Source organism: Notolepis coatsorum (genome assembly GCF_963971535.1).
Source record: "Notolepis coatsorum genome assembly, chromosome: 13".
NCBI lineage: Eukaryota > Metazoa > Chordata > Actinopteri > Aulopiformes > Paralepididae > Notolepis > Notolepis coatsorum.
The window spans coordinates 107,555,095-107,578,193 of record NC_140177.1 but is presented as its reverse complement, the minus strand read 5'-3'; the positions used below and the strand labels follow the sequence as shown (position 1 = coordinate 107,578,193).

Here is a 23,099-nt window from a genome sequence, read left to right as displayed (position 1 = left end):
GGGAGAGGCGGCGCAGTACTTGCGGGTCGCTGCTGGCCCACTGCCTGAGATCAAAGCCGCCTTTGATCAGGGAGGCGCGGAGCAGCGCACGACGTCGCCAGTCAGTTTTCTTTATGTGTCCCGCTGTGATTCGCTTGTTAATCTCAGCGCGGTACACAGTCTCTTGAGCGGGGTCTTTGGCCAGGCGCCGCTCTGTGTTCAATAGATACCGCTCCGTCGCCTCTTTTGTAGCGCGAAAGGTGGGCATTCCCTCTCGCCTCAGGAGTGGAGTTGCGTATCTCATCACTCCGTTGACGTTGACTCTCTTTGTCCCGTGCTCGAGGAGGGCTATAGCGTAGATATCTTCCTTAGAACGAATGTCTTTCTTTTCGTTCTTAAAGGGCATTGTCTCTAGTGTCCATAGCCTCTCGACATGCTGCAGGAGTGTGGTGTCTCCTTCTGTCGCTCTGGAGTGGAGGCAGTTAGTGGCTGCTGTTCGGTTAAGAGACTTAGCGAGGGGGCCTTGTAATGTCCATCCTAGGCGGGTCTCGACTGCTGCAGGACAACCTCTGGGTCCTGTATGGACCCGGTCTATCGGGACTATGAGGTCTGCATGGTCGGAGCCTATCAGCAGGGTCGGAGCTCCGTGTACTGTGCTCGATTCTCATGGGTGAAGTCTGGAAACGTCGGTGTGCCAATGTATGACGCCATGGATTGCTGGCACATCGGTGAGCGTTGGAAGAGAGGCCTCCTGGGCGAGTCTCTTCTTACGCCTCTCGGTGGGCTGGTACTGGCAGGGTACCATGGCCCGCTGGTCCAGGTGCTATTCCTCGGGACTGGTCGTGCGTCATGCTCACCCGTGAGTCGAGTCGGGGGTCTGTAGCGCAGAGCCGCGGGGGTATAGCCTGGGCTGTACTGGACCTCCTGGTCCTGTGGAGTAATGTGCTGCTGTCGGGCTTGACTCTCCTCTTCTCCCTCTTCTTCTTCTGCCAGGTCACCTAGATCCTGTAGTCGTCTATTTAGCCTCTCCGCGGTGTCCGCTGTTCCTTCCTTGTAGCTGGGTCTCACTTGGACCGGTCGGGGAATGAGTTCGGAGGGGGGTGTAGACTCTCTCTGGTGGTCGGGTTCAAGGTCGCCTGCTCGGTTAGGGGAGGGTGCCCTTGACGTGTGTCTTGACGAGGCTCTGGAACCCCTTGTGGAGGGAGGGGGTGTTGCCCTGGTGATCAGCTGCTCCATTAGCTGCGCTTGTAGTCTGTCGCGCTCGGCTTGTAGTCTGTCGCGCTCGCCTTGTAGTCTGTCACGCTCGGCGTCGCGCTTGGTGAGATCGGCTTCTCTTTGGGCACCGGCAGCGGCACGCTGGGTGTCGGCCCGGTCTCTTGCCATATTCTCTTCCGTCTGAAGGCGTCTCAGCTCCAGACGTATGTGCTCTTCTTCACTCCGTTGCTGCGCTTGGAGTTGTTCGCGCTCGCTAAACGTCTGTGCTTGGAGTCGATCGCGTTCACCCTGAAGTCGATCGCGTTCACCCTGAAGTCGATCGCGTTCGGTAGAGGCTGTCAGGCTGGCGAAGAACGCCTGTGACAGCATCCTCTCCGCCTCGCTGGGGGAAGACGCTTGTAGAGGTGAGCCGCTCCTGGCTGTACTCGTTGGGGAGTCCTGGAGCTCTATCTCCTCGGCGCTCTCCTCATCTTGTTCCGTGCAGAGTTCCACCTCTGGAGGGTTGTCTTCCTCCCGGAGCTCTGGGGGGACTACTTCTTCGGTCTTGGCGGGGGGTAAAGTCGTGTCAGTTCCCTCCTGGTCCCCACCGTGAGCTTGGTCAGTTACATTAGAACCCACTAGGGCCTCTGTGGTCGGGGTATCCTGGTTGATAGGGTCGGACATAATTTTACTTTCTACTTTTACTGCGTTTACTGTTTGTAGAAGGCTAGGTAGTTTACTGACAGCGTAATCCTCTAAGTACTGAGGTGGCTGTCGTCTACGTTGCGGGCGTTCTACTTTAGGAGGACCGTTTCGTGGAGTGTTCATCATAGGCCATTTCAATATTAATACCACTATATTAATATTACACTGATTACCCTCCGGCTCGAAGGACCAATTGTAACTGAGGGGTACAATTCCCTGACTGTATTGATAAGTATGGTATCATTAAACCACTACCGCTTTATGTACTTTAATTACTGGCCATACAGTACACGATATCTAAGTATGATGAACACTTTCCCACATATGAAATCAGGTCCACACAAAGGTATAAGTCAAATATTTAATATATAGCAAAGGGTACATATAATAGTTACTTATTACATTTATGATTTGAATGCACTTGTAAGGCAAATTAGTATTCGTAAGCAAATCAACACTGAATGTCCAATCTCTGGTTACACAGGAAGCAAGTATACAACCTAGCTCTTAGGGAATTATAGCGATGGTCACTTAATGATTATAGCTGGATAATATACTGAAGGGGTCCCGCCGGTTGTAAGCCAGTAGGGGGGGTAGGAGAGCCGTCGGCTGTATCCCGTCTGGTCAACGATTTCTAGGGAGAGTCCAGGTACAGAACACAGTGCCCGTAGAACCTTGATCCGCAGATGAATACACTTGGGCTCTCTTGTAGACGATAGCTGTAGCTGTAGCTTTAGGTCCACAACGAAGAAGAAGCGAGGCGACCTCAGTCTGGTCTGAGCGCCGTCTCACCTTGGCTCCTCTTGGGGTAAATCCAACACTCACCGGTGTTGGTGATTATCCGCTCCACAAATCAAAGCACCAAAGCAAATAGATATTCCATGCCGTATAGGGCTCAGCAGTCGTCGGGGTAGGTAATCCAATGTGCAGGTCCACTCGTCCTCGCCTAGAACTCCTCGGATGAAAGCACCACGCGTGGTCTGCCCAACCTGGTTAAGACTCTAGATAACGCGAGGAAGCGATGGGGGTGCTGCTCACTTTAGAACTCTAACCGTACGATGCACCATACATAATAGACTATTATTACTTAATAGAAATACGGTGCCAAACTCTGGCAATTCAGCTATTAATTCGCACGAGGTCTCACTGCTATTCTAAGGCCAAACAGGCCGTACTACACCGCACGCGGTATCGTGGGGTGAGGCTTCACGTCTTGTTACTTAGTTGGGTAGAAGGGTAAAGGACTAAGAGGAATTCTACATTTCTTGCGCCATATTTATATGCACGGTGGACAAGTAGTGCCGCTCTGCTTTCGGTAGCCGTATTCCTGCGCGGAGCTGAGGCTAGTAAGGGCATGTCTCGTCGGTACCTTTGAACTTGAACGCCAGGGGCTTGTCCCTGGCGCCTGGTCCTTTTGTCCAATAAGAGAATGAACTATTATGGGCTGTAGTAGAATAAAGGGATATTCCGTGTATATGTACAAGGAATATACAAGGGATATCAAACGATATACAAATACTATTAAATATATATCCATAAATAAATATATATATTCGGTTTAATCTGATCCTTCACAACAGTGATTATGAAACCTAGCCGCATTTCTCGGAGACGCTCTCTGATTGGCACTGACTGACGCTAGGTTTCGTAATCACGCGGCTCTCAAAGCACTTCCGCCATTCCATTTCACACAACTGCGTCAACAGTTGCTTTATAAGGACTGTCGGGGGCGTGGTTTGTATGCAAATGAGCTGAAACGGGAACGTGCTTTGGAGTTTACGACATAATGCCATTCTCCAAGCAGATATCAGATCATATAATTTCTGCGACCGTTTCAGCCACTTAAGACATATCTCCAGCACGTTCAGGACTCAGAGTGTACTTGTCATAGATTATGTCTCAGTGGTTCCAAGATAAGTCTTCCAGAATATATCTTTGAAATTTTTTTCGGGAATGAGACCCATTGAATTGGTTGTGACTAACTAAAATATCCAATTGTGCATCGAAATTAACCAAACCATTCGTAACTACAATACTGAGTTAACATTAATAATAATAATACACATTCAATTCTTATTCTGAATATATACAACATAATAATACACCAAGTGCTGCACGCCAAACGGACAACATACCTCTCAGTTTGAGCGCCTGGTGCAGACTGAATCCAAACCGGAAGATAACCTTTAGCAGCGCGCTGTATGAACCGGAGAGGATAACCTTTAGCAGCGCGCTATATGAACCGGAGAGGATAACCTTTAGCAGCGCGCTATATGAACCGGAGAGGATAACCTTTAGCAGCGCGCTATATGAACCGGAGAGGATAACCTTTAGCAGCGCGCTATATGAACCGGAGAGGATAACCTTTAGCAGCGCGCTATATGAACCGGAGAGGATAACCTTTAGCAGCGCGCTATATGAACCGGAGAGGATAACCTTTAGCAGCGCGCTATATGAACCGGAAGATAACCTTTAGCAGCGCGCTATATGAACCGGAAGATAACCTTTAGCAGCGCGCTATATGAACCGGAAGATAACCTTTAGCAGCGCGCTGTATGAACCGGAGAGGATAACCTTTAGCAGCGCGCTATATGAACCGGAAGGCAAAGCTCTTGACCGTGAACTTTCTTAAAGTGACGGTTCATATAAAAGCGTTCGGTATAAATAAATCATAATAAACATAGGATTTGGTGACATTTCAAACCTACAAAATAATAAACAATGTACATTTAACACTTGTTACATGCGCGTGTGCGCTGTGTGAGCGGCTCGAGCGATTGTGTGTAAAATGCAGGTGGAGAGAGAGAGGGAGAGAGAGAGAGAGGGAGAGTCAGGGACAGGGAGACCGCTTCCGCATTATTCCCACTCGCTCCGTTGTTGAGCGAATTGTTGATTCTCTCTGTCGGCACCCGCGCCACGTCAACCCGTTTGAGGAAGTGTCAGTATTTCCACTCGCTCTGTTGTTGAGCGAATGGTTGAGTGTGTGCACTGTGCGCTACAACCATAGAGGGGGTGTTAGTTATGCAGATGAGAATTCTTGGGCGTCACAGGTACGCGAAATTCAGAATGGCTTAGTTCAGTGGATCTTGTGACATACTAAGTGGACTGATTAGCCAAAATGAGAATTAGAGACACAGACCCCATTTATACAACCCCACATTGCTAGAAAACAATGCTAAACACTGGAAAAGGCTATTTATAAGACATGGGACATGCTATAACCAGCCTCTCTTTGGGACCCCCATGGGACCAGGAGCAGTTGCACCCCTATAGCACCCCTGGATTTACCCCTGTGATGATGTGAAGTGTGAAGTTGCCATCTCACCATAAACCATGGTGGTGTTGTCATTTTATGTGTCTTTAGTATGGTTAAAGACAAACATGTAAAACAAAAACATATCTAATGTGTGTTTGTGTTTTGGTTTGACTGGCTGTATCATAATATTTATTTATTTTACATTTCCTTTGGCAGCTGTGCCAGTTGTCTTGCTGTGGTGCCCAACCATTATTGAATGGATATAAGGGAAATACAACAATTTAGTGTTTAGGGAAATAATGAAATATAAACATAACACACTAATCACATTTTAAAAAGTGCAGCATGCAGTCCAGATGTGCGGTGCGCGTTAACTACGCCCACGCGCAAGGACGTGAGCACGCAACGTCGAAGGAGCGCGGAGCAGAAGAGCGAAACATGGCGACTTCGAACAATCCGCGAAAATTTAGCGAGAAAATCGCTTTACATAATCAGAAGCAGGCAGAGGAGACGGCGGCGTTTGAGGAAGTGATGAAAGACCTGAGCATTACCCGAGCAGCAAGGGTAAGGAGCTAGGATTTTACCCCTTTTTCCCGTTTATTGTCGGCGAGCTGTCAAATTCTGCATAGTAGCAGAGCGGCGCGGCACGCAGCCTGGCTGGCCACATAGGTAAACAATAACAAACGGCGTTTCGAGCCCCATGAGTACCCTTTTCCCCCACGAACGACAACGATTAAACTGTTAATATCTTCCCATCCTGTCAGTTAAATATGTGTATGACATGGACATTCGTTCGAAAAAGTTGCACAATGTTGTCCCAGATCAGTGTGCAACGCAAAGGGGCGTGCATGCGTATTTGACAGCGCGCCTCAAAATGCAGTCTTGGTTTTTGCTCTCAAAGCCAGAGAGACGCGGCAGATGCATATTATAACCGTTTGAGTGTACGACATCATGCGTGTATTTAAAAACAGGTTGTTAACCCTTCAGACGTTAAGGCTGTGTATTTGTCTGCGGTAGCATTGTTGAACTTGTCAGACAGGTAGCTAGGCCTTCTGCATTGCCCTGTGTGATTGACAGCCACATCAAAGATAAAGCCAGCAGATACGGTGATTATGAGCCGCATGCATCGCGGGCCTCAGCTCCAAAATAAATCCTAGTAGCCTACAGAAGCTGGCCTAGTGACTGCGGCTGAATGGTTGTGGGTTGGTTGGACATGGATATTGTTGGTTTTGTAGTGTTTGCACTACTACCCTGCCCTTGGGAACAGGCATGGTGTGTATAGGGATTGTATTTTGTGTTCTGTAATTATGCAGACGTGGCACATTAATGAAGTGTGTGCAGCGTGCATGTGCGTGTATTGTTTAGGCTGTTATGTAGTCATAACAAAACCTGACAATGTGAATGAGACACCATTACCATTTGTAAATTAGCCTGCCATGCTCTAATGCTGTAACATTTTAGTTCAGGATACCTTTTAAGTTTAATTTTTCTCATCCTTAAGATATATCATTTTACAGGCTACCGGTTATTCTGTGTCTGTTAAAATCGAAACGGTTACAGTACATTTAACACAGCAGTGTTGCAACCCACACAGAAATGTTAAAAATACAAAAGTACATACAACAACTAGTAGTGAGTAGCCCAATAATAGAAAGCACACAGAGCAAATGCATCAACAAGCATGCAGGACAAGAAGAGACGAAACATTGTTTTTCATTTGTTTTCCATTGGTTTAAATGTTGTTGGGGTCGCTCTGTAGTCGGACAGCTTTTGTAACTCAAACTTGCAGAGACCAAAATATTACACAGCGATTCACGTCTTAATGACACACACACGCACACGCTGTCATCTTGAGAAAGTTTGGCTTGGGCCTTAGAGATTCACCCCTAGATCTCTCTCTTTCTCTCCTCTCTCTCTCTCTCTCTCTCTCTCTCTCTCTCTCTCTCTCTCTCTCTCTCTGCCTCTGCCTCTCTCTGTGTGTGTGTCTCTCTCTCTCGCTCTTTCTCTCTCACTGCCTCTCTCTCTGCCTCTCTCTCTGTCTCTGCATCTGAATTCAAAGTATGTTCTATGTAGCCTACTTTTAAGCATGTAGATCAACACATACTGTTGGAGCTTACGTTTCAGTACGGAGTGCAGAACGTGTGACGTACTACATACTACATACTTTGGAGGACATGCACACCCGGGTGGAAGTGGCCGTTTGTAATACCAGAGGTTTACTCACTGTTTGTAATACCAGAACCAGAGGTTTACTCACTGTTTGTAATACCAGAACCAGAGGTTTACTCACTGTTTGTAATACCAGAACCAGAGGTTTACTCACTGTTTGTAATACCAGAACCAGAGGTTTACTCACTGTTTGTAATACCAGAACCAGAGGTTTACTCACTGTTTGTAATACCAGAACCAGAGGTTTACTGTGTTTGTAATACCAGAACCAGAGGTTTACTCACTGTTTGTAATACCAGAACCAGAGGTTTACTCACTGTTTGTAATACCAGAACCAGAGGTTTACTCACTGTTTGTAATACCAGAACGGACCAGAGTAGGCCTGCCACGATAAGCAATAAATCGATTAATTGCTGCGATAATTAAAATGAATGCAATGATTTTGACGGGCGCTATTAATTGCTATTTGCGCGTTTGTTTTAATGAGGCGGAACCAGTGCCCCTTCAGTCACTGTCCGTGTTGGGAGGCGGGCCGCTGACGTTACTAGAGTACAGCACGGGAGCTCCGTGGGGCAACGCCACATAGACATTTCTCAATAGTGTTGCTCCTTTTAACCAAGTAGCATTATTTGTAGTGTAACGTTAGCTATTTTTAGACCCAAGTAGTTACTCGCTACTGCCCGGAGAAACTGGACTGCTAAATAAAGATGAAAGATAGAGCTTTGATTCTCATTCCATGCTAACAACATTAGCTAAATATCTAACAAACGAAATACAACGTATAGCATAGCTACAAGTACAACACAGAATAACGTTAATACAATTACATGCATCATTGTTTACAATGAACGGGTGGGGCTAGTCAAAGGACTGGACACGGGGACAAGTTAAACATGAATTAATTTATTATAACACTCCGGTAGTTTCGAGTCGTGCTGCAGTGCTTACGCACCACAGCTATTCTATTACTGCTTTGACGCTTCCTCCTCATCGTTGATTGCCTGTAGTAGCTGCATCTAACGTTAGTAGCTAACGTTAAAACTAACCGAAAGTTAGTTGTTCACCAACTATTTGTTTTATCATTAGCTCAAAAACAGAACCGGACCGGACGAGACATGTTGTCGGCTCATAGTTTCTGCTTAGGATAATCACAACAATACTTCCGGTCCGGTCGGTGGGCTTCAAAATAAAAGTCAAACACCGGAAAAGACGGAGCGGTGGGCTTCAAAATAAAAGTTTTGGGAAATAAATTTCTCAAAAAAAATTCTCTAACCGGTCGCAATAATATCGCTTATCGCGATATTTTCAGGGGCAATTAATCGCCCAGCAAAATGTGTTATCGTGGCAGGCCTAGACCAGAGGTTTACTCACTGTTTGTAATACCAGAACGGACCAGAGGTTTACTCACTGTTTGTAATACCAGAACCAGAGGTTTACTCACTGTTTGTAATACCAGAACCAGAGGTTTACTCACTGTTTGTAATACCAGGACTAGAGGTTTACTCACTGTTTGTAATACCAGAAACAGAGGTTTACTCACTGTTTGTAATACCAGAACCAGAGGTTTACTGTGTTTGTAACACCAGAACCAGAGGTTTAAGGCCTCTACATGCTACAGCAACTTCAAAGCAACTGCACCACAACATCGACAAAGCAACGGTGTTGCAGACAGTCTGCCTTTATGCTTCTGCAACATCAACGCACAGCCTATGTAACATTGTACCCCGTATGTAGCTAGGTTCCCTAGATAGATGACACTTCCCTTCTCAACCAACCCATTGATAACAAGCAGAAAAATAAGCATCATTTTTACTTCCGGGCGGGGGGTTTCAAAATAAAAGAGCGACGTCTAAAAGCACCGTAAATACATTTATTTTTTACAATATCTAACGTTACACGAACCTAAACTAATCTAAAGTTAGTTTAGGTTTGTGTTAACGTTAGATAATGTACAAAATAAACGTATTTACGGTGCTTTTAGACGTCGCTCTTTTATTTTGAAATCCCCCGACCGGAAGTATGTCTGTTGCTAGCAGCTTAACTTTTGTCGGCCAGACCGGTTCTGTGCTTTTTCGAGCTAACCTAACGTCATTAGTTTCCAATGGAGAGGAGAGAAAGACCTCGGCTCACATGCAGCTCAAACTACCTGTTGGAATAAATTAATTTGATTGATGTTTAACTTGTCCCTGTGTGTGTCCAGTCATTTCGACTAGCAAACGTTGTATTTAACGTTACCTCAGGATACCATTGTATTTAGTTGGTTAGCTATGTAGCTAATGTGGATAGCATTTTGTATAGCATCAATGCTAGCTGGCTGGCTACAGCTTTATTTACTAAATTATGGAGGCTTTTTAATCATCAAGGTAAGAGAGGATTTGTCATGATCAACTGAAGGCGTATGCTATGGAACAATATGTGCTTGGGTTTTCAGAAAAAGGCCAGCTATGACGCTAATTATTTAGCTAATATTGATAGCATAGCTTGCTGGCTACAACAATGGAGGATGGTATTCCTCCCTGCGGGACCAATATTATTCTATGACAGCCCCGCCCCCATTCGCTAACCAACCAATCACTGCTACGCAACATCAGCGCAAGGTTCTTCAGATTAGATTTGAGAGAGATGTACTGTACGCAACATCCTCGCAACACAGTCTACAAGACCCTCTGCAACAACCGCATTGAAATCGCGCTGATGTTTTGTTGCAGTTGCTTTGAAGTTGCTCTAGCATGTAGAGGCCTTTACTCACTGTTTGTAATACCAGAACCAGAGGTTTACTGTGTTTGTAATACCAGAACCAGAGGTTTACTCACTGTTTGTAATACCAGCACCAGAGGTTTACTCACTGTTTGTAATACCAGAACCAGAGTGTAATACCATTACCAGAGGTTTACTCACTGTTTGTAATACCAGAACCAGAGGTTTACTCACTGTTTGTAATACCAGAACCAGAGGTTTACTCACTGTTTGTAATGCCAGAACCAGAGGTTTACTGTGTTTGTAATACCAGAACCAGAGGTTTACTCACAGTTTCCACCCCGTGCTAGCAGTGCAATCAGGAGGATATACTGTCAATTTTGCTAAAATAAATAAATAACAACACACAAATGTGTCTAGAATGTTGTTGAGTTTAATGATGTTTGGGAAATGTTCACTGACCTGGAACTGGAAATTAGGCCTGGAAGGTTTAACCGTGAATAAACATACTGTATATTTGACTGTATATTTAAGTTATTCAAATAAAGAAATGCCTTTGCAGCAATATAAAAAAAATAGAGTACAATAGACTAATTTGAATTAAATAAGACCATGACAATTGTATTACAAGAAAGATGTCTAATCAGGAGGATATCAGTTTTACAAAAAAACAACAGCACACAAATGATGGCTAGCATGTTGTTGTGTTTAATGTGCATTTGTGAAATGTTCACTGACCCGGAACCGAAGATTAGCACCGGAAGGTTAACAGAATATCTTGTGTCATAAAGATAAAGATGTCATATCACATTGCAATTCGTACTGGAAAAACATAGTCAAATACCATTATACCACCAAATTTCTGAAAAATATTGTCATATTTGATATTTTGGGCATAGAATTGTGTGATTGAAACAATCAGCAACCTTCCACTCCACACTTCAAATGTTGGTATTTTTTAGTATTCATACACATCTCTTTTACATTTGCATACTAACAGATCACATACTAAAGAATTGTGTACAATATGTAGCATGGCAAATTCAGCAGCAGTCTACCAGTCTCTCTCTGTCTCCATGTGTCTCTGCCTGTCTCTCTCTGTCTCCATGTTTCTCTCTGTGTCTCTGCCTGTCTCTCTCTGTCTCCATGTTTCTCTCTGTGTCTCTGCCTGTCTCTCTCTGTCTCCATGTGTCTCTGCCTGTCTCTCTCTGTCTCCATGTTTCTTTCTCTGTGTATCTGCCTGTCTCTCTCTGTTCCCATGTTTATCTCTGTGTCTCTGTCTGTCTGTCTCTATCTGTCTCCATGTTTCTCTCTGTGTCTCTGTCTGTCTGTCTCCATGTTTCCCTGTGTGTATCTGTCTGTCTCTCTCTGTCTCCATGTTTCTCTCTCTGTGTCTCTGCCTGCCTGTCTGTCTATCTGTCTCTCTCTGTCTCCATGTTTCTCTCTGCCTGTCTCTCTGTCTCCATGTTTCTCTCTGTGTCTCTGTCTGTCTGTCTGTCTGTCTGTCTGTCTGTCTGTCTGTCTGTCTGTCTCTCTCTGTCTCCATGTTTCTCTCTGTGTCTCTGTCTGTCTCTCTGTCTCCATGTTTCTCTGACTGTCTCTCTCTGTCTCCATGTGTCTCACTCTGTCTGTCTGTCTCTCTCTGTCTCCATGTTTCTCTCTGTGTCTCTGCCTGTCTCTCTGTCTCCATGTTTCTCTCTCTGTGTATCTGCCTGTCTCTCTCTCACTCTGTCTGTCTGTCTCTCTCTGTCGCCATGTTTCTCTCTGTGTCTCTGCCTGTCTCTCTCTCTGTCTCCATGTTTATCTCTGTCTCTGTCTGTCTCTCTCTGTCTCCATGTTTCTCTCTCTGTGTCTCTGCCTGTCTCTCTGTCTCCATGTTTCTCTGTCTCTCTCTGTCTCTGCCTGTCTCTCTCTGTCTCCATGTTTCTCTCTGTGTCTCTGCCTGTCTCTCTCTGTCTCCATGTTTCTCTCTGTGTCTCTGCCTGTCTGTCTCTGTCTCCATGTTTCTCTCTGTGTCTCTGTATCTGCCTGTCTCTCTCTGTCTCCATGTTTATCTCTGACTGTCTCTCTGTCTCCATGTTTCTCTCTCTGTCTGTCTGTCTCTATGTTTATCTGTGTCTCTGTCTGTCTCTCCGTCTCCATGTTTCTCTCTGTCTCTGTCTGTCTCTCTCTGTCTCCATGTTCTCTCTGTGTCTCTGCATGTCTCTCTGTCTCCATGTTTCTCTCTGTGTCTCTGTCTCTCTCTGTCTCCAATGTTTCTCTCTGTGTCTCTAATGATACAAAGGATTAAAATGATTCACTCTAGGATTGTGGAGGGCAGCTTGTTTTATGGATGTATCACCTTTATTTAATTTATGTTTAGCTATTTCTGACCAAGATCAGGATGATCAAGATGTAGGCCTATGCATGGCTTTTAAAACAGTTAAACAATGGTGTCCTGTCTGTCTGTCTGTCTGTCTGTCTGTCTGTCTGTCTGTCTGTCTGTCTGTCTGTCTGTCTGTCTGTCTGTCTGTCTGTCTGTCTGTCTGTCTGTCTGTCTGTCTGTCTGTCTGTCTGTCTGTCTGTCTGTCTGTCTGTCTGTCCGTCCGTCCGTCCGTCAGAATGATTTAGATCAACCAGGCTGAACCTGAAATGTTACAATATGTAATCCTTTGTCAACAAAATAAATACACACATAAAAAATGTACTCTGTACAAGTGAGATTAGTGGCTACTAGAGATTAGTGGCTACTAGTCAAAATAGCCCGCCCTCCTTCCCAGAGATGCAGGCTTAGCGATTGTTATTAGATTTCATATCCTGTTCAGTCAATGGTGTGCTTGTGTGAGAAAATTCAATTAGAGCGGTTATGGTTCAGCTAATGGGAATTGGGAAAAGGAACTCAAGGCTGTTTGTGAATAAATTCTGTTATGAGGCATATAGCTCACTCGGGAAACACTTTATAATAACACTCAGTTATAAGACCTTTATAAGGTATTTGTAGATAATTAACTAATCATGAACAAACCATTTATATACTGTACATTCGTAAATTATTATTAAATCATTTATAACTATATTTGTATAACATTTACAAATTAGTTCTACATTATTTATAACTCATTTGTAGATGCTTTGAAAAATGGATATGAAAAAACAACTATACTGTACCTCCATTTATTTATTCATGTTCAACAAATGATTTGTTAAGACATTCATAAAACATCTATAAATCATTTACAGATGCTATTGTGTGCCCTAATCTAAAGTGAAGCCTATTCATCATTAACAAATGTCTAATAGTTTGTTTATTTGTGGACTTTTATGAATACACACGAAGCAATTACCAGACATGTCTTATCATGTTTAACAAATTATTTGTTAAGACATTCATAAAACATCTATAAATCATTTGCAGATGCTATTGTGTGCCCTAATCTAAAGTGAAGCCTATTCATCATTAACTAATGTCTAATACAGTTCATTATTTGTTGACTTTTTCATCACCTGTTACAAATGTTGTAGACAGCTTTCGGATACACCCTTCTTTGTGACATCTAACAGAATTAGGACTATACGGGGGCGGCTGGGTGGCGTAGCGGAGATTGCGCTCGTCACCAATGCAAGAGACTCCGGTCTCGACTCCCCGAGTCAGCATTGCCTACGGCTTGGGCCAGTCGTCATACTATCTCAATTGGCAGAGGTAGCGGGTGGAAAGTCGATGGGTGGGGATTGGACGTTGTGGACAGCGACTCCTACAGGTCGGTTGGGTGACGCCTGTACACGTCTATTTTTATCCTAACGCATGTTTGCTTCCGCGTTCGCGTTCGCGTTTTGCGCTCTGATTGGCCACTGACGTACGCTAGTTACGCCCCCCCCCCCCCCCCCCCGGTAAGTTATCTACGCCAGTTCGCCTCTGCGAACAGCTGTTTCCGTGACTTTATGTGCGCTAAAGTGCGGTGCTTAGAAATGCCGGTAAATGCCGGTTCATTCATGCTTTGAGGCACAATTCCTGACAGGATTTTATAATATTGTATTTTATAATAGTAAGTCCTACTGTAGAACATGACATATTAGCATGACATCTGATTTATTAATGCCAATACTAAAGATTAGGTACAAACGCAATTGGCACAAGTGTAAATCATGGATTAGTCACTCAGTTTTAACATCCGACTTAGCTCACCTCGTTAGTCTGATGGCTGTGGATCCTATGGTCACAAGTTCAAATCACTCTTGGTTCAATATTTTTTTTTTATTACGTTTAATTAATTTATCCACTCTGGTTGGATGGTGTGTATGTATATGTATGTATTGTGCTGTATAATGACAATACATTTTAATCGAATCTCATTTTTAAATTGCTACGCTGCCTATGGACACGACAGTGGCAGATAGCTTCGGACGTGATTGCATTGCACCATGGTGATCCACTCAACAGGTAGCGATTTCAAAATGAGATTCGATTCAAATGTATTGTCAATTGTCATTATACAGCACAATACATACATATACATACACACCAACCAGAGTGGATAAATTAATTAAACGTAAAAAAAAAAAAAACTTGAACCAAGAGTGATTTGAACTTGGATCCACAGCCATCAGACTAACGAGGTGAGCTAAATCGAATGTTAAAACTGAGTGACTAATCCAGTGTTTCTCAAAGTGGGGGGCGCGCCCCCCAGGGGGGGCGCAGAGGCATGACAGGGGGGGCCTTGAGATTTATTTAAATTTTTTTTTTTTTTTTTTTTTTTTTTTTTTATTCCAGAAAATTTTCACTAAAGTGCTATCTGTTGCAGCTGCACTGTTCTCCATGAAAATACCATTTCTCAAAATCTGAAAATCATTATTTAATAAAACACAGAAAAGGATCACCAAGTTACTCTGGATAAAAAAAACCTTTACAGACAACATTGAGACAAAGCTTCCTGACACATCTCCATCTAAACTCTTGGAAGAACTCTTTGAAATCTCATCTGATACCACCTAGAGAGCTAGTTTCAGAGTGTGGTGCTGAGTACCAAGTATCTCATCTCATGGCCCACCAAGTATCTCATGATGCAGCAGTTAAGGTGTTGATACCATTCAGCACCACATACAGTATCTGTGTGAAGCTGGCTTTTCATCCATGACAGCTCTGAAAACAAAATATAGGGCCAATTTGAAAGGTCACGATATTGGTGTTATTTCAATAAATTTAAACATGGCCCATTTCATGACTATTTTGTTGGGGCAAGGGGGGGGGGACAAAATATTTTGGTCCGCCAAAGGGGGGCCCGACAGAGAAAGTTTGAGAAGCACTGGACTAATCCATGATTTACACTTGTGCCAATTGCGTTTGTCCCTAATCTTTAGTATTGGCATTAATAAATCAGATGTCATGCTAATATGTCATGTTCTACAGTAGGACTTACTATTAAAAAATACAATATTATAAAATCCTGTCAGGAATTGTGCCTCAAAGCATGAATGAACCGGCATTTCTAAGCACTGCACATAAAGTCACGGAAACAGCTGTTAGTGGAGGCGAACTGGCGTAGATAACTGGCGTAGATAACTTACCGGGGGGGGGGGCGTAACTAGCGTACGTCGGTCAGTGGCTAATCAGAGCGCAAAACGCGAACGCGGAAGCAAACATGCGTTAGGATAAGAATAGACGCTGCCTGTACAGCAGAGACAGGAAGTATCGGGGGCAGTGTGAGCAGGGGTGGACGGTATGGTCTAAAATTTATATCACGGTATAATTTGAAGCATAGACGGTAACGGTATATATCACGTATCAGTGTTTCCGTTAGAATAATTTTTTTTGCCTGATAGGCAGGCTATATAAATAATGACATCCTCAAGGCATGTAGATTTATAATATTTTAACTTAAAACTAGGCTACTTTTGCGTATACAGTCATTATATTCCAAATAAAATAAGTCCCGAGTCGAGACTCCGTGCTGCTCCCAACGAATCCTAATAGTATGCAACTGCAGAGCCGCAGAGTAGGGGCGCTTTCAGGTCCGGTCACAGGCCCGGCTCAACAGCGCCCCCCCACCCTGAAATTGAAACTTGCTGTGCGCCGCGGTGATATGTGTTTATTATGAAATGACAATTGCGTGTTGACACGCCCACTGCGCGAAGCCTCCTAAATATCTTTTTCCAGTTTGCACATATCTATTATCTATGACTAATTCTATCTATTTTTAGGGGCAAATGCGAGTGAAATAGTCGCGCTGTGGTTACATGACGTCATTGCTATTTTAGAGCTGCTCTACCGGTTACAAGGTATAGTCAAAATCCATACCGTAGAGCAAATTCATACCGTTTATACCGTATACCGTTTATACCGTCCACCCCTACTCCCACGCGTTACTCCTCGCCACAGAGTCCGCATTGTCTGGTGAAAAGATGCGACAGGCTGCCTCCTCGTGTACCGGAGGGGACACGTGATGCAAGGCTTCTATCCTCACTACAGCCAACCAGTGGGAGGCATAGTCTAGCAACGTTCAAGACAGGGGAGGGAGAATTGGCAATACGAAATTGGGATGGAAGAAAAATAGAAAATAAGGAGAAAAAGTGGATAAAAAAAATTAAAGAATTAGGACTATAGATAAATGCAATTTTATTAACATAAAATACATGTGCACACATAACATATAGTGTAACTTGGCACTAGGACCCAGGAGTACCCTGGCCAGGTATTGCCAGAGTATGTAGAGGAAGTATCAAACGAGTGACACTTGACTTCACGTTTGTTGCCGTCTGTTTGAATGGAAGCACGATATACATTAGCAGAGCCAAGTTATTCGTGTTACCCTTACTTGTAGTAACTGACGTTTCTCAAACCCCACTTTCTTTTCTCCAATTCTCCAATCTTTTCTTGCTTCCCACACAACTGTAATGATTGGAGATCAATACAAGTGGGCAGGGCTTGAGAGATTCATTTAATAATCGCAATTCTACTTTTTGAGATTGTGCATCAATTAGGGCTGGGCGCTATGACGATATTATATAAATATTGGGTACAGTTCATTAACGATACACTTTTTAAACGTATCGTGGATATCGTGATGTTTTGCCCTCGCGTTAGAGGCCGCCACGGCTGAGATGAGACTTACAAGCACAGTGCTAAATGCTTTCCTCTCCCTCTCGCAGAAAAAAAAGTTAGTCACACACACACTTGCCCAAATTACGTCATCTACATGCACATATACGCACGCAAGCGCACACACCTAGCCAGAGAGGCGGTGGCTCTGTGCTAGGGATGCCCCCCGAAACCCAGGAGTATTGATAAACTGACGTTAACGGTACTGCTATCGGTAGTCTATGAGCGGATTAGCTACGGAGCTAACAGACTAGTGTCATCCATCTGCGACTCAACAGTGGACACGGAGTAATGTTAACGTTATGTCGAGTTCATACTACACTACACGTATGAACTCAACATAACGTTAACGTTACTCCGTTTCCATGAAGTGTTTAATTAGCAGAAATCTGTTGTTGAAAATTTTACGTTAACCGGAAATGGAATGCGAGGACAGGAAGCCGTCATTAAATCGTTGTAGTCATATTGTAGTCTTTTAGTCTTGTTAACTAAAATATTTTAACAGGCTAAAATGCTAAATATATAATCTAAGAATCCAATAATCTAAATCTAATATATAATATAAAAATGCTAAATGCATGAGTCTTTTGTCTTTAATGTTAGCTTGCAAACTCAAATACTGTCTTGGTAAACATCATAATGAATTGTTTGGGGAAAAAAGGAAAAACATCGTGATGTGTATCGTGTATCGCCGAAAGGTCAGAAAATATCGTGATATCATATTTAGGCCAGGACAGTGTTTCTAGTTGCAGCAGCGCAATAGTTAGATAACCTAGGTGGGGAACAACCAGGAGATCACTGCAACTCACACAAGTTGGAGAACTATCTCTCTCTCTCTCTCTCTCTCTCTCTCTCTCTCTCTCTCTCTCTCTCTCTCTCTCTCTCTCTCTCTCTCTCTCTCTTGCTCTCACACACACACACACAAAAGGAGCCGCATGTGATTGGTGGAGGCGGGACCCTTACAAAAAACTGTTGTTGCTAATCATTGACACATGCTAGCCTGTAATAATCCCCCCCAGAAAAATCTACTTTGCATTTGATATATTGCAAATATATGCCATCACACACACTGGCATTTAAATGGTTAGAATTATAAAATTAATACCGGTATGTGGTGTTATGATCAGGTTCTGAAGTTCAATAAAATATTATATTATTTTCAATCTGACATTACAAAAAAACTGAAAATCCATCAAAATCAGTGTTGTTGCTAATCATACATATGCTAGCCTGTTTTTTAACAATAATTTGTGATGCCATCACAAACACTGGCATTTAAAGGGTACAAATAAAAAAATGCCTGCACCAGAATGCAGGAAATTAAGTCTTTGTAACAAGAAATGTCCTGGTGGGGGACCCAGACCCCCTGCTTAAAAAGTGGCCTGACTGGGGCTATATTTTGCACTATATTTCCTGGCCTGAATGATTTCCCCAGTCCGGCCCTGGTTAAAACAAAAGCCTCCAATGCTTATTAGTGTGTGTGCGTTTGAACGTGTGCATGTTTCAACCATACATTTCCATTTATAAAAAAAATAAAAATTATATATTTTTTTTACCTCCTATAATAGTGGGGGTCACGGCTCTCTGACACCGTTATTTTTGGGTCGCGGCCTGAAAAGTTTGGGTACCCCTGAATTAGACGACTAATCTTTAACCCTTTCACTACCACACTACAGGCGGTTGGTAGTGAAAGGTGTGGTAGTGAAAGGGTTACCCGTCTGTAGTGTGGTAGTGAAAGGGTTAACCGCCTGTTGTGGGGTAGTGAAAGGGTTAACCTTCTGTAGTGTGGTAGTGAAAACGTTAAACCTGTGTAGTGTGGTAGTGAAAGCTTTAACCCTTTGTAGTGTGGTAGTGGAAGCTTTAACCCTTTGTAGTGGAAGCTTTAACCCTTTGTAATGTGGTAGTGAAAGCTTTAACCCTTTGTAGTGTGGTAGTGAAAGGGTTGACATACAGGGTATCTATCTCACCCATTTATTTTACTCAACAATATAGGCTAAGCCTAACATCTATGATGGGGGGTGCCCACTTGATAACTCCAGTGACATGCCCGTTCTCTGTACTGTACTAAGGTCACCTGACTGGCTCCTCCAGGTGTGTATGCAGTCTAATTTACATGTACAGTATGGTGCAAGGGATGGAGTGCATCATGATGACCTGGGTAGCTGCAGCTCAAGGAGGCTGGTGGAGATGCGACAGGCAGAAAGCCTCCTCTGGTATTACACGTACAACTACCTCTTATCTTATAAATAGGGGTGCACCGATATGAAAATTGGCCACCGATACCGATACCGATTGTTCAACTAACACAATCGGCCGATACCGATACCGATACCGATAATTGTGGCAAAAAATAAGTATTTTTAATTTTTTTTAATATTTTTTTTAATGTTTTTTTTTAATTTTTTTTAATTTTTTTAATGAAACTACTGTATATTTGTATGTGTGTTTGTATTTGTAGGCCTCTTTACTTACTTAAACAAGGAAACATCAAGAAATATGTTTATGGTATCACTGATCCCTCTCCCAGTATCGTCTGGCGGCCTGCAGAGGGATACTATTTTCTCAACCAGAGCTTTCAACCAATGCAATGGAACCATTCTGGCGGCCTGCAGCGGGATACTATTCTCTCAACCAGAGCTTTCAACCAATGCAATGGAACCATTTTGATTGACAGTCGATTCGGCCAATTACGCCACACCGCTAGCACCCACCTCCTGCTTACCACCAAGCGTTTATTCATTTTTCTACTTCGGGGCATGCCGCCATTGATGATCTGCTTGCGAGAATGCGAGTCAAACTCAGAACCACAACAAGCTAATACGTTAGCTGCCCGGCAGTGCCCGCCGACCAGCGCGCTCCACAGGATGGCCAAACGAGACACAATGATTTTACTGCAACAAATGTTATAATAAAACAAAGCCTTTCTATACATTTGTCTGGTTGAAAACTTTATTAACAGATTGCAGAATGTGTAGTTGTGTACGGAATGAGCAACGGAATGTAACCGAGCTATGCACGGCTTGCTTGCTATCTTCGGGTAAATACTATGCTGATGTAATTGAACGTGTAACTAACTATAATAACGTTAATGCCACAAAACGAATGTTTGTGTCATTTTAACAGCAGATACTTTCTTAAATGCCATCCTCCCGACAGAGCGGTGTTGATGGGGAGCTCTGATGGATTCGCTTGGTTGTGTTATTACTATGCATTGAACAGCTAACCGAAAGCTAGGGTTAACTAATGTTAAAGGTTTAGCCATAACGTTACGTTGGCTAAAGTTGGGGCTATTCTTAATCCAGTAATAATGGCTGCAGACCTGCAAGCAAAGTACAGCAAGTTGGCAAAGGAGTATTCCAACGTAAATCACATTTTCACCAGTAACGTTAGTCTTCTGCCTCCCGGCTATGAACGGACTCGGAGTAATGCCTTGCTGCTATGGGTAATAATAATATGCTGATGTTATTGTCCGTGTAACACTAACTATATAACGTTAATGCCACAAAACGAATGCCTTGTTAATCATAAATAGTAACTTTGATGCAGTAGCTTGTGTGTGTGTGGGCCGCGGGGGGGACGGCGGGCGTTGTGCAGGTGGGTCGCGAGTGAACTTTTTTTTTTTTTGCCTTTTGACGCTACACAAATGGATGGTTAGTTATCGGCGACTGCTATCGGCACATTTGAGCTTATCGGCCGATAGGCCGATAGCAGTCAACAAGGCACTTATCGGCCGATACCGATACCCGACCGATATATCGGTGCACCCCTACTTATAAACACCATTCATAATGGTAAATCGACTGCATTTATATAGCGCTTTATCCAAAGCCCACTCACTCACACATTCACCCACCAACGGCAGAGACAATCATGCCAGGTGCCAACCTGCTCATTGGGAGCAGTTAGGGGTTAAGTGTCTTGCTCAAGGACACTTCAACACACTGCCAGGAATACGGTTGCCACCGTTGCCGTGGTGACAAGTAACACTGGTATTACCGGTGACACCGGGCAAAATTATGCTCAATATCTGTAGAGCGTTTACTTTGATCTTGAATGTTATGCAGCTACATTGACCCTCTGTGTCTGTCCGTCTACGTCTATTTTTTTTTATCCACTTTTTCTCCTCTTTTTCAATTTTTCTCCCATCCCAATTTAGCCGTGCCAATTCTCCCCTCCCCTGTCTTTGAACGTTGCTCGCATATGCCCCCCACTGGTCGGTTGTAGGGAGGATAGAAGCCTTGCATCACATGTCCCCTCCGATACATGTGGAGGCAGCCTGTCACATCTTTTCACCTGCCAGCGCGGACTCTCATTTGGCGAGGTGTAACGTGTGGGAGGCTCACACTACCCCCGCCATTTTCCTGTCTCTGCTGTGCAGGCGTCCCCCAACCGACCTGTAGGAGTCGCTGTCCACAACGTCCAGATTACCACCCATCAACTTCCACCCGCTAACTCTGCCAATTGAGTTAGTATGACGGCTGGCCCAAGCCGGAGGCAACGCCGACAGCCGGAGTCGAACCCGGTGTCTCTTGCGTTGGTGCTCTGCTGTCCACGCAGATACTTTCAGTTTATAATATTGTCTGACTAAGTATTGATAACACGCTTAGTATTTTACAAATTCAACCTTTTTTATTTGATGAACGTGGGCTAGGGGTGGACGGTATATACGGTATACGGTATAAACGGTATGAATTTGCTCTACGGTATGGATTTTGACTATACCTTGTAACCGGTAGAGCAGCTCTAAAATAGCAATGACGTCATGTAACCACAGCGCGACTATTTCACTCGCATTTGCCCCTAAAAATAGATAGAATTAGTCATAGATAATAGATATGTGCAAACTGGAAAAAGATATTTAGGAGGCTTCGCGCAGTGGGCGTGTCAACACGCAATTGTCATTTCATAATAAACACACATATCACCGCGGCGCACAGCAAGTTTCAATTTCAGTTCCTGGCATTTTTAACCAGTGGAGAAAGGTAAGATATTTCCCTATCGTTTTTCTTATATGAATTATTCTACGTTAATAAAACATACCTGGTGATCAACTACAGTTTGCTGTGAACATTATGATGTGTAGTGTTCTGATGGCTGGGCAGCGCGAGCTGGATGTTGGATTTTGCGCGAAGCATATGCAGCTGCAGAGCCGCAGAATCCACCATAACCCACCCATCTGTACCGGCACCATGCAGTACTCCAATTCAGCCATTGGCAATTCAGCTGTTGGTTGGGGGGCGCTGTTGAGCGGTCCCCAGATAGAGCCTTAAAACAGCTGAATCTGCTGCTCTGCACTGCAGCGACATACTCTTTGCAAATAAGTCGTTGCGAGGTGGAGAGAGTCATCACGCAAACCCACGATAATGTTGCCGTCTCTCTCTGCCAAATTTCTCAGTTCTTCGCTTGATATAATTAATACAAATGTCCAATATAACGGAATTCGTTAGCTCATAAAAATGTGATTATAACAGACTGCTGTTTATTAATGTTGGGCGACTGCCCACAGACACTCATTTGATTTAAAGTCGGCAGCAGCACAGAGTCTCTGGACTTATTTTATTTGGAATATAATATACTATACGCAAAAGTAGCCTAGTTTTAAGTTAAAATATTATAAATCTACATGCCTTGAGGATGTCATTATTTATATAGCCTGCCTATCAGGCAAAAAAAATTATTCTAACGGAAACACTGATACCGTGATATATACCGTTACCGTCTATGCTTCAAATTATACCGTGATATAAATTTTAGACCATACCGTCCACCCCTAACGTGGTGGCACTGATATGCGAGATTGACCATCAAAAAGCATACCCCGATGGGGGTGGTGGACAAGTGGTGTACGGAGTGGATGCCTGGACACTGAGCAACACCGGTATCACCCACTACCATGGCAAGCCTAGCCAGGAAAAGCCAGGAATCAAACCGGGAACCTTCAGATTAACCAGACGACCAATCTATCTCTTGAGCCGCTGTCACATTCATTTGGAGTCATTGGACAAAAAATGGCTGGGATATCCAATT

At 43.7% G+C, this 23,099-nt stretch overlaps 1 protein-coding gene across 1 annotated transcript in view; it reads left to right on the top strand.

The window, feature by feature from the left end:
• Positions 1–5,572: 5,572 nt before the first annotated feature.
• The window catches only part of LOC311239456 (CREB-regulated transcription coactivator 1-like), a gene marked incomplete at its 5' end in the record, with an annotated part of 140,486 nt that continues 122,959 nt past the window's right edge, over positions 5,573–23,099 (top strand). The window contains 1 exon segment of the mRNA XM_084327764.1: positions 5,573–5,698. Within this exon segment, the coding sequence (XP_084183890.1) occupies positions 5,573–5,698 (126 nt within the window).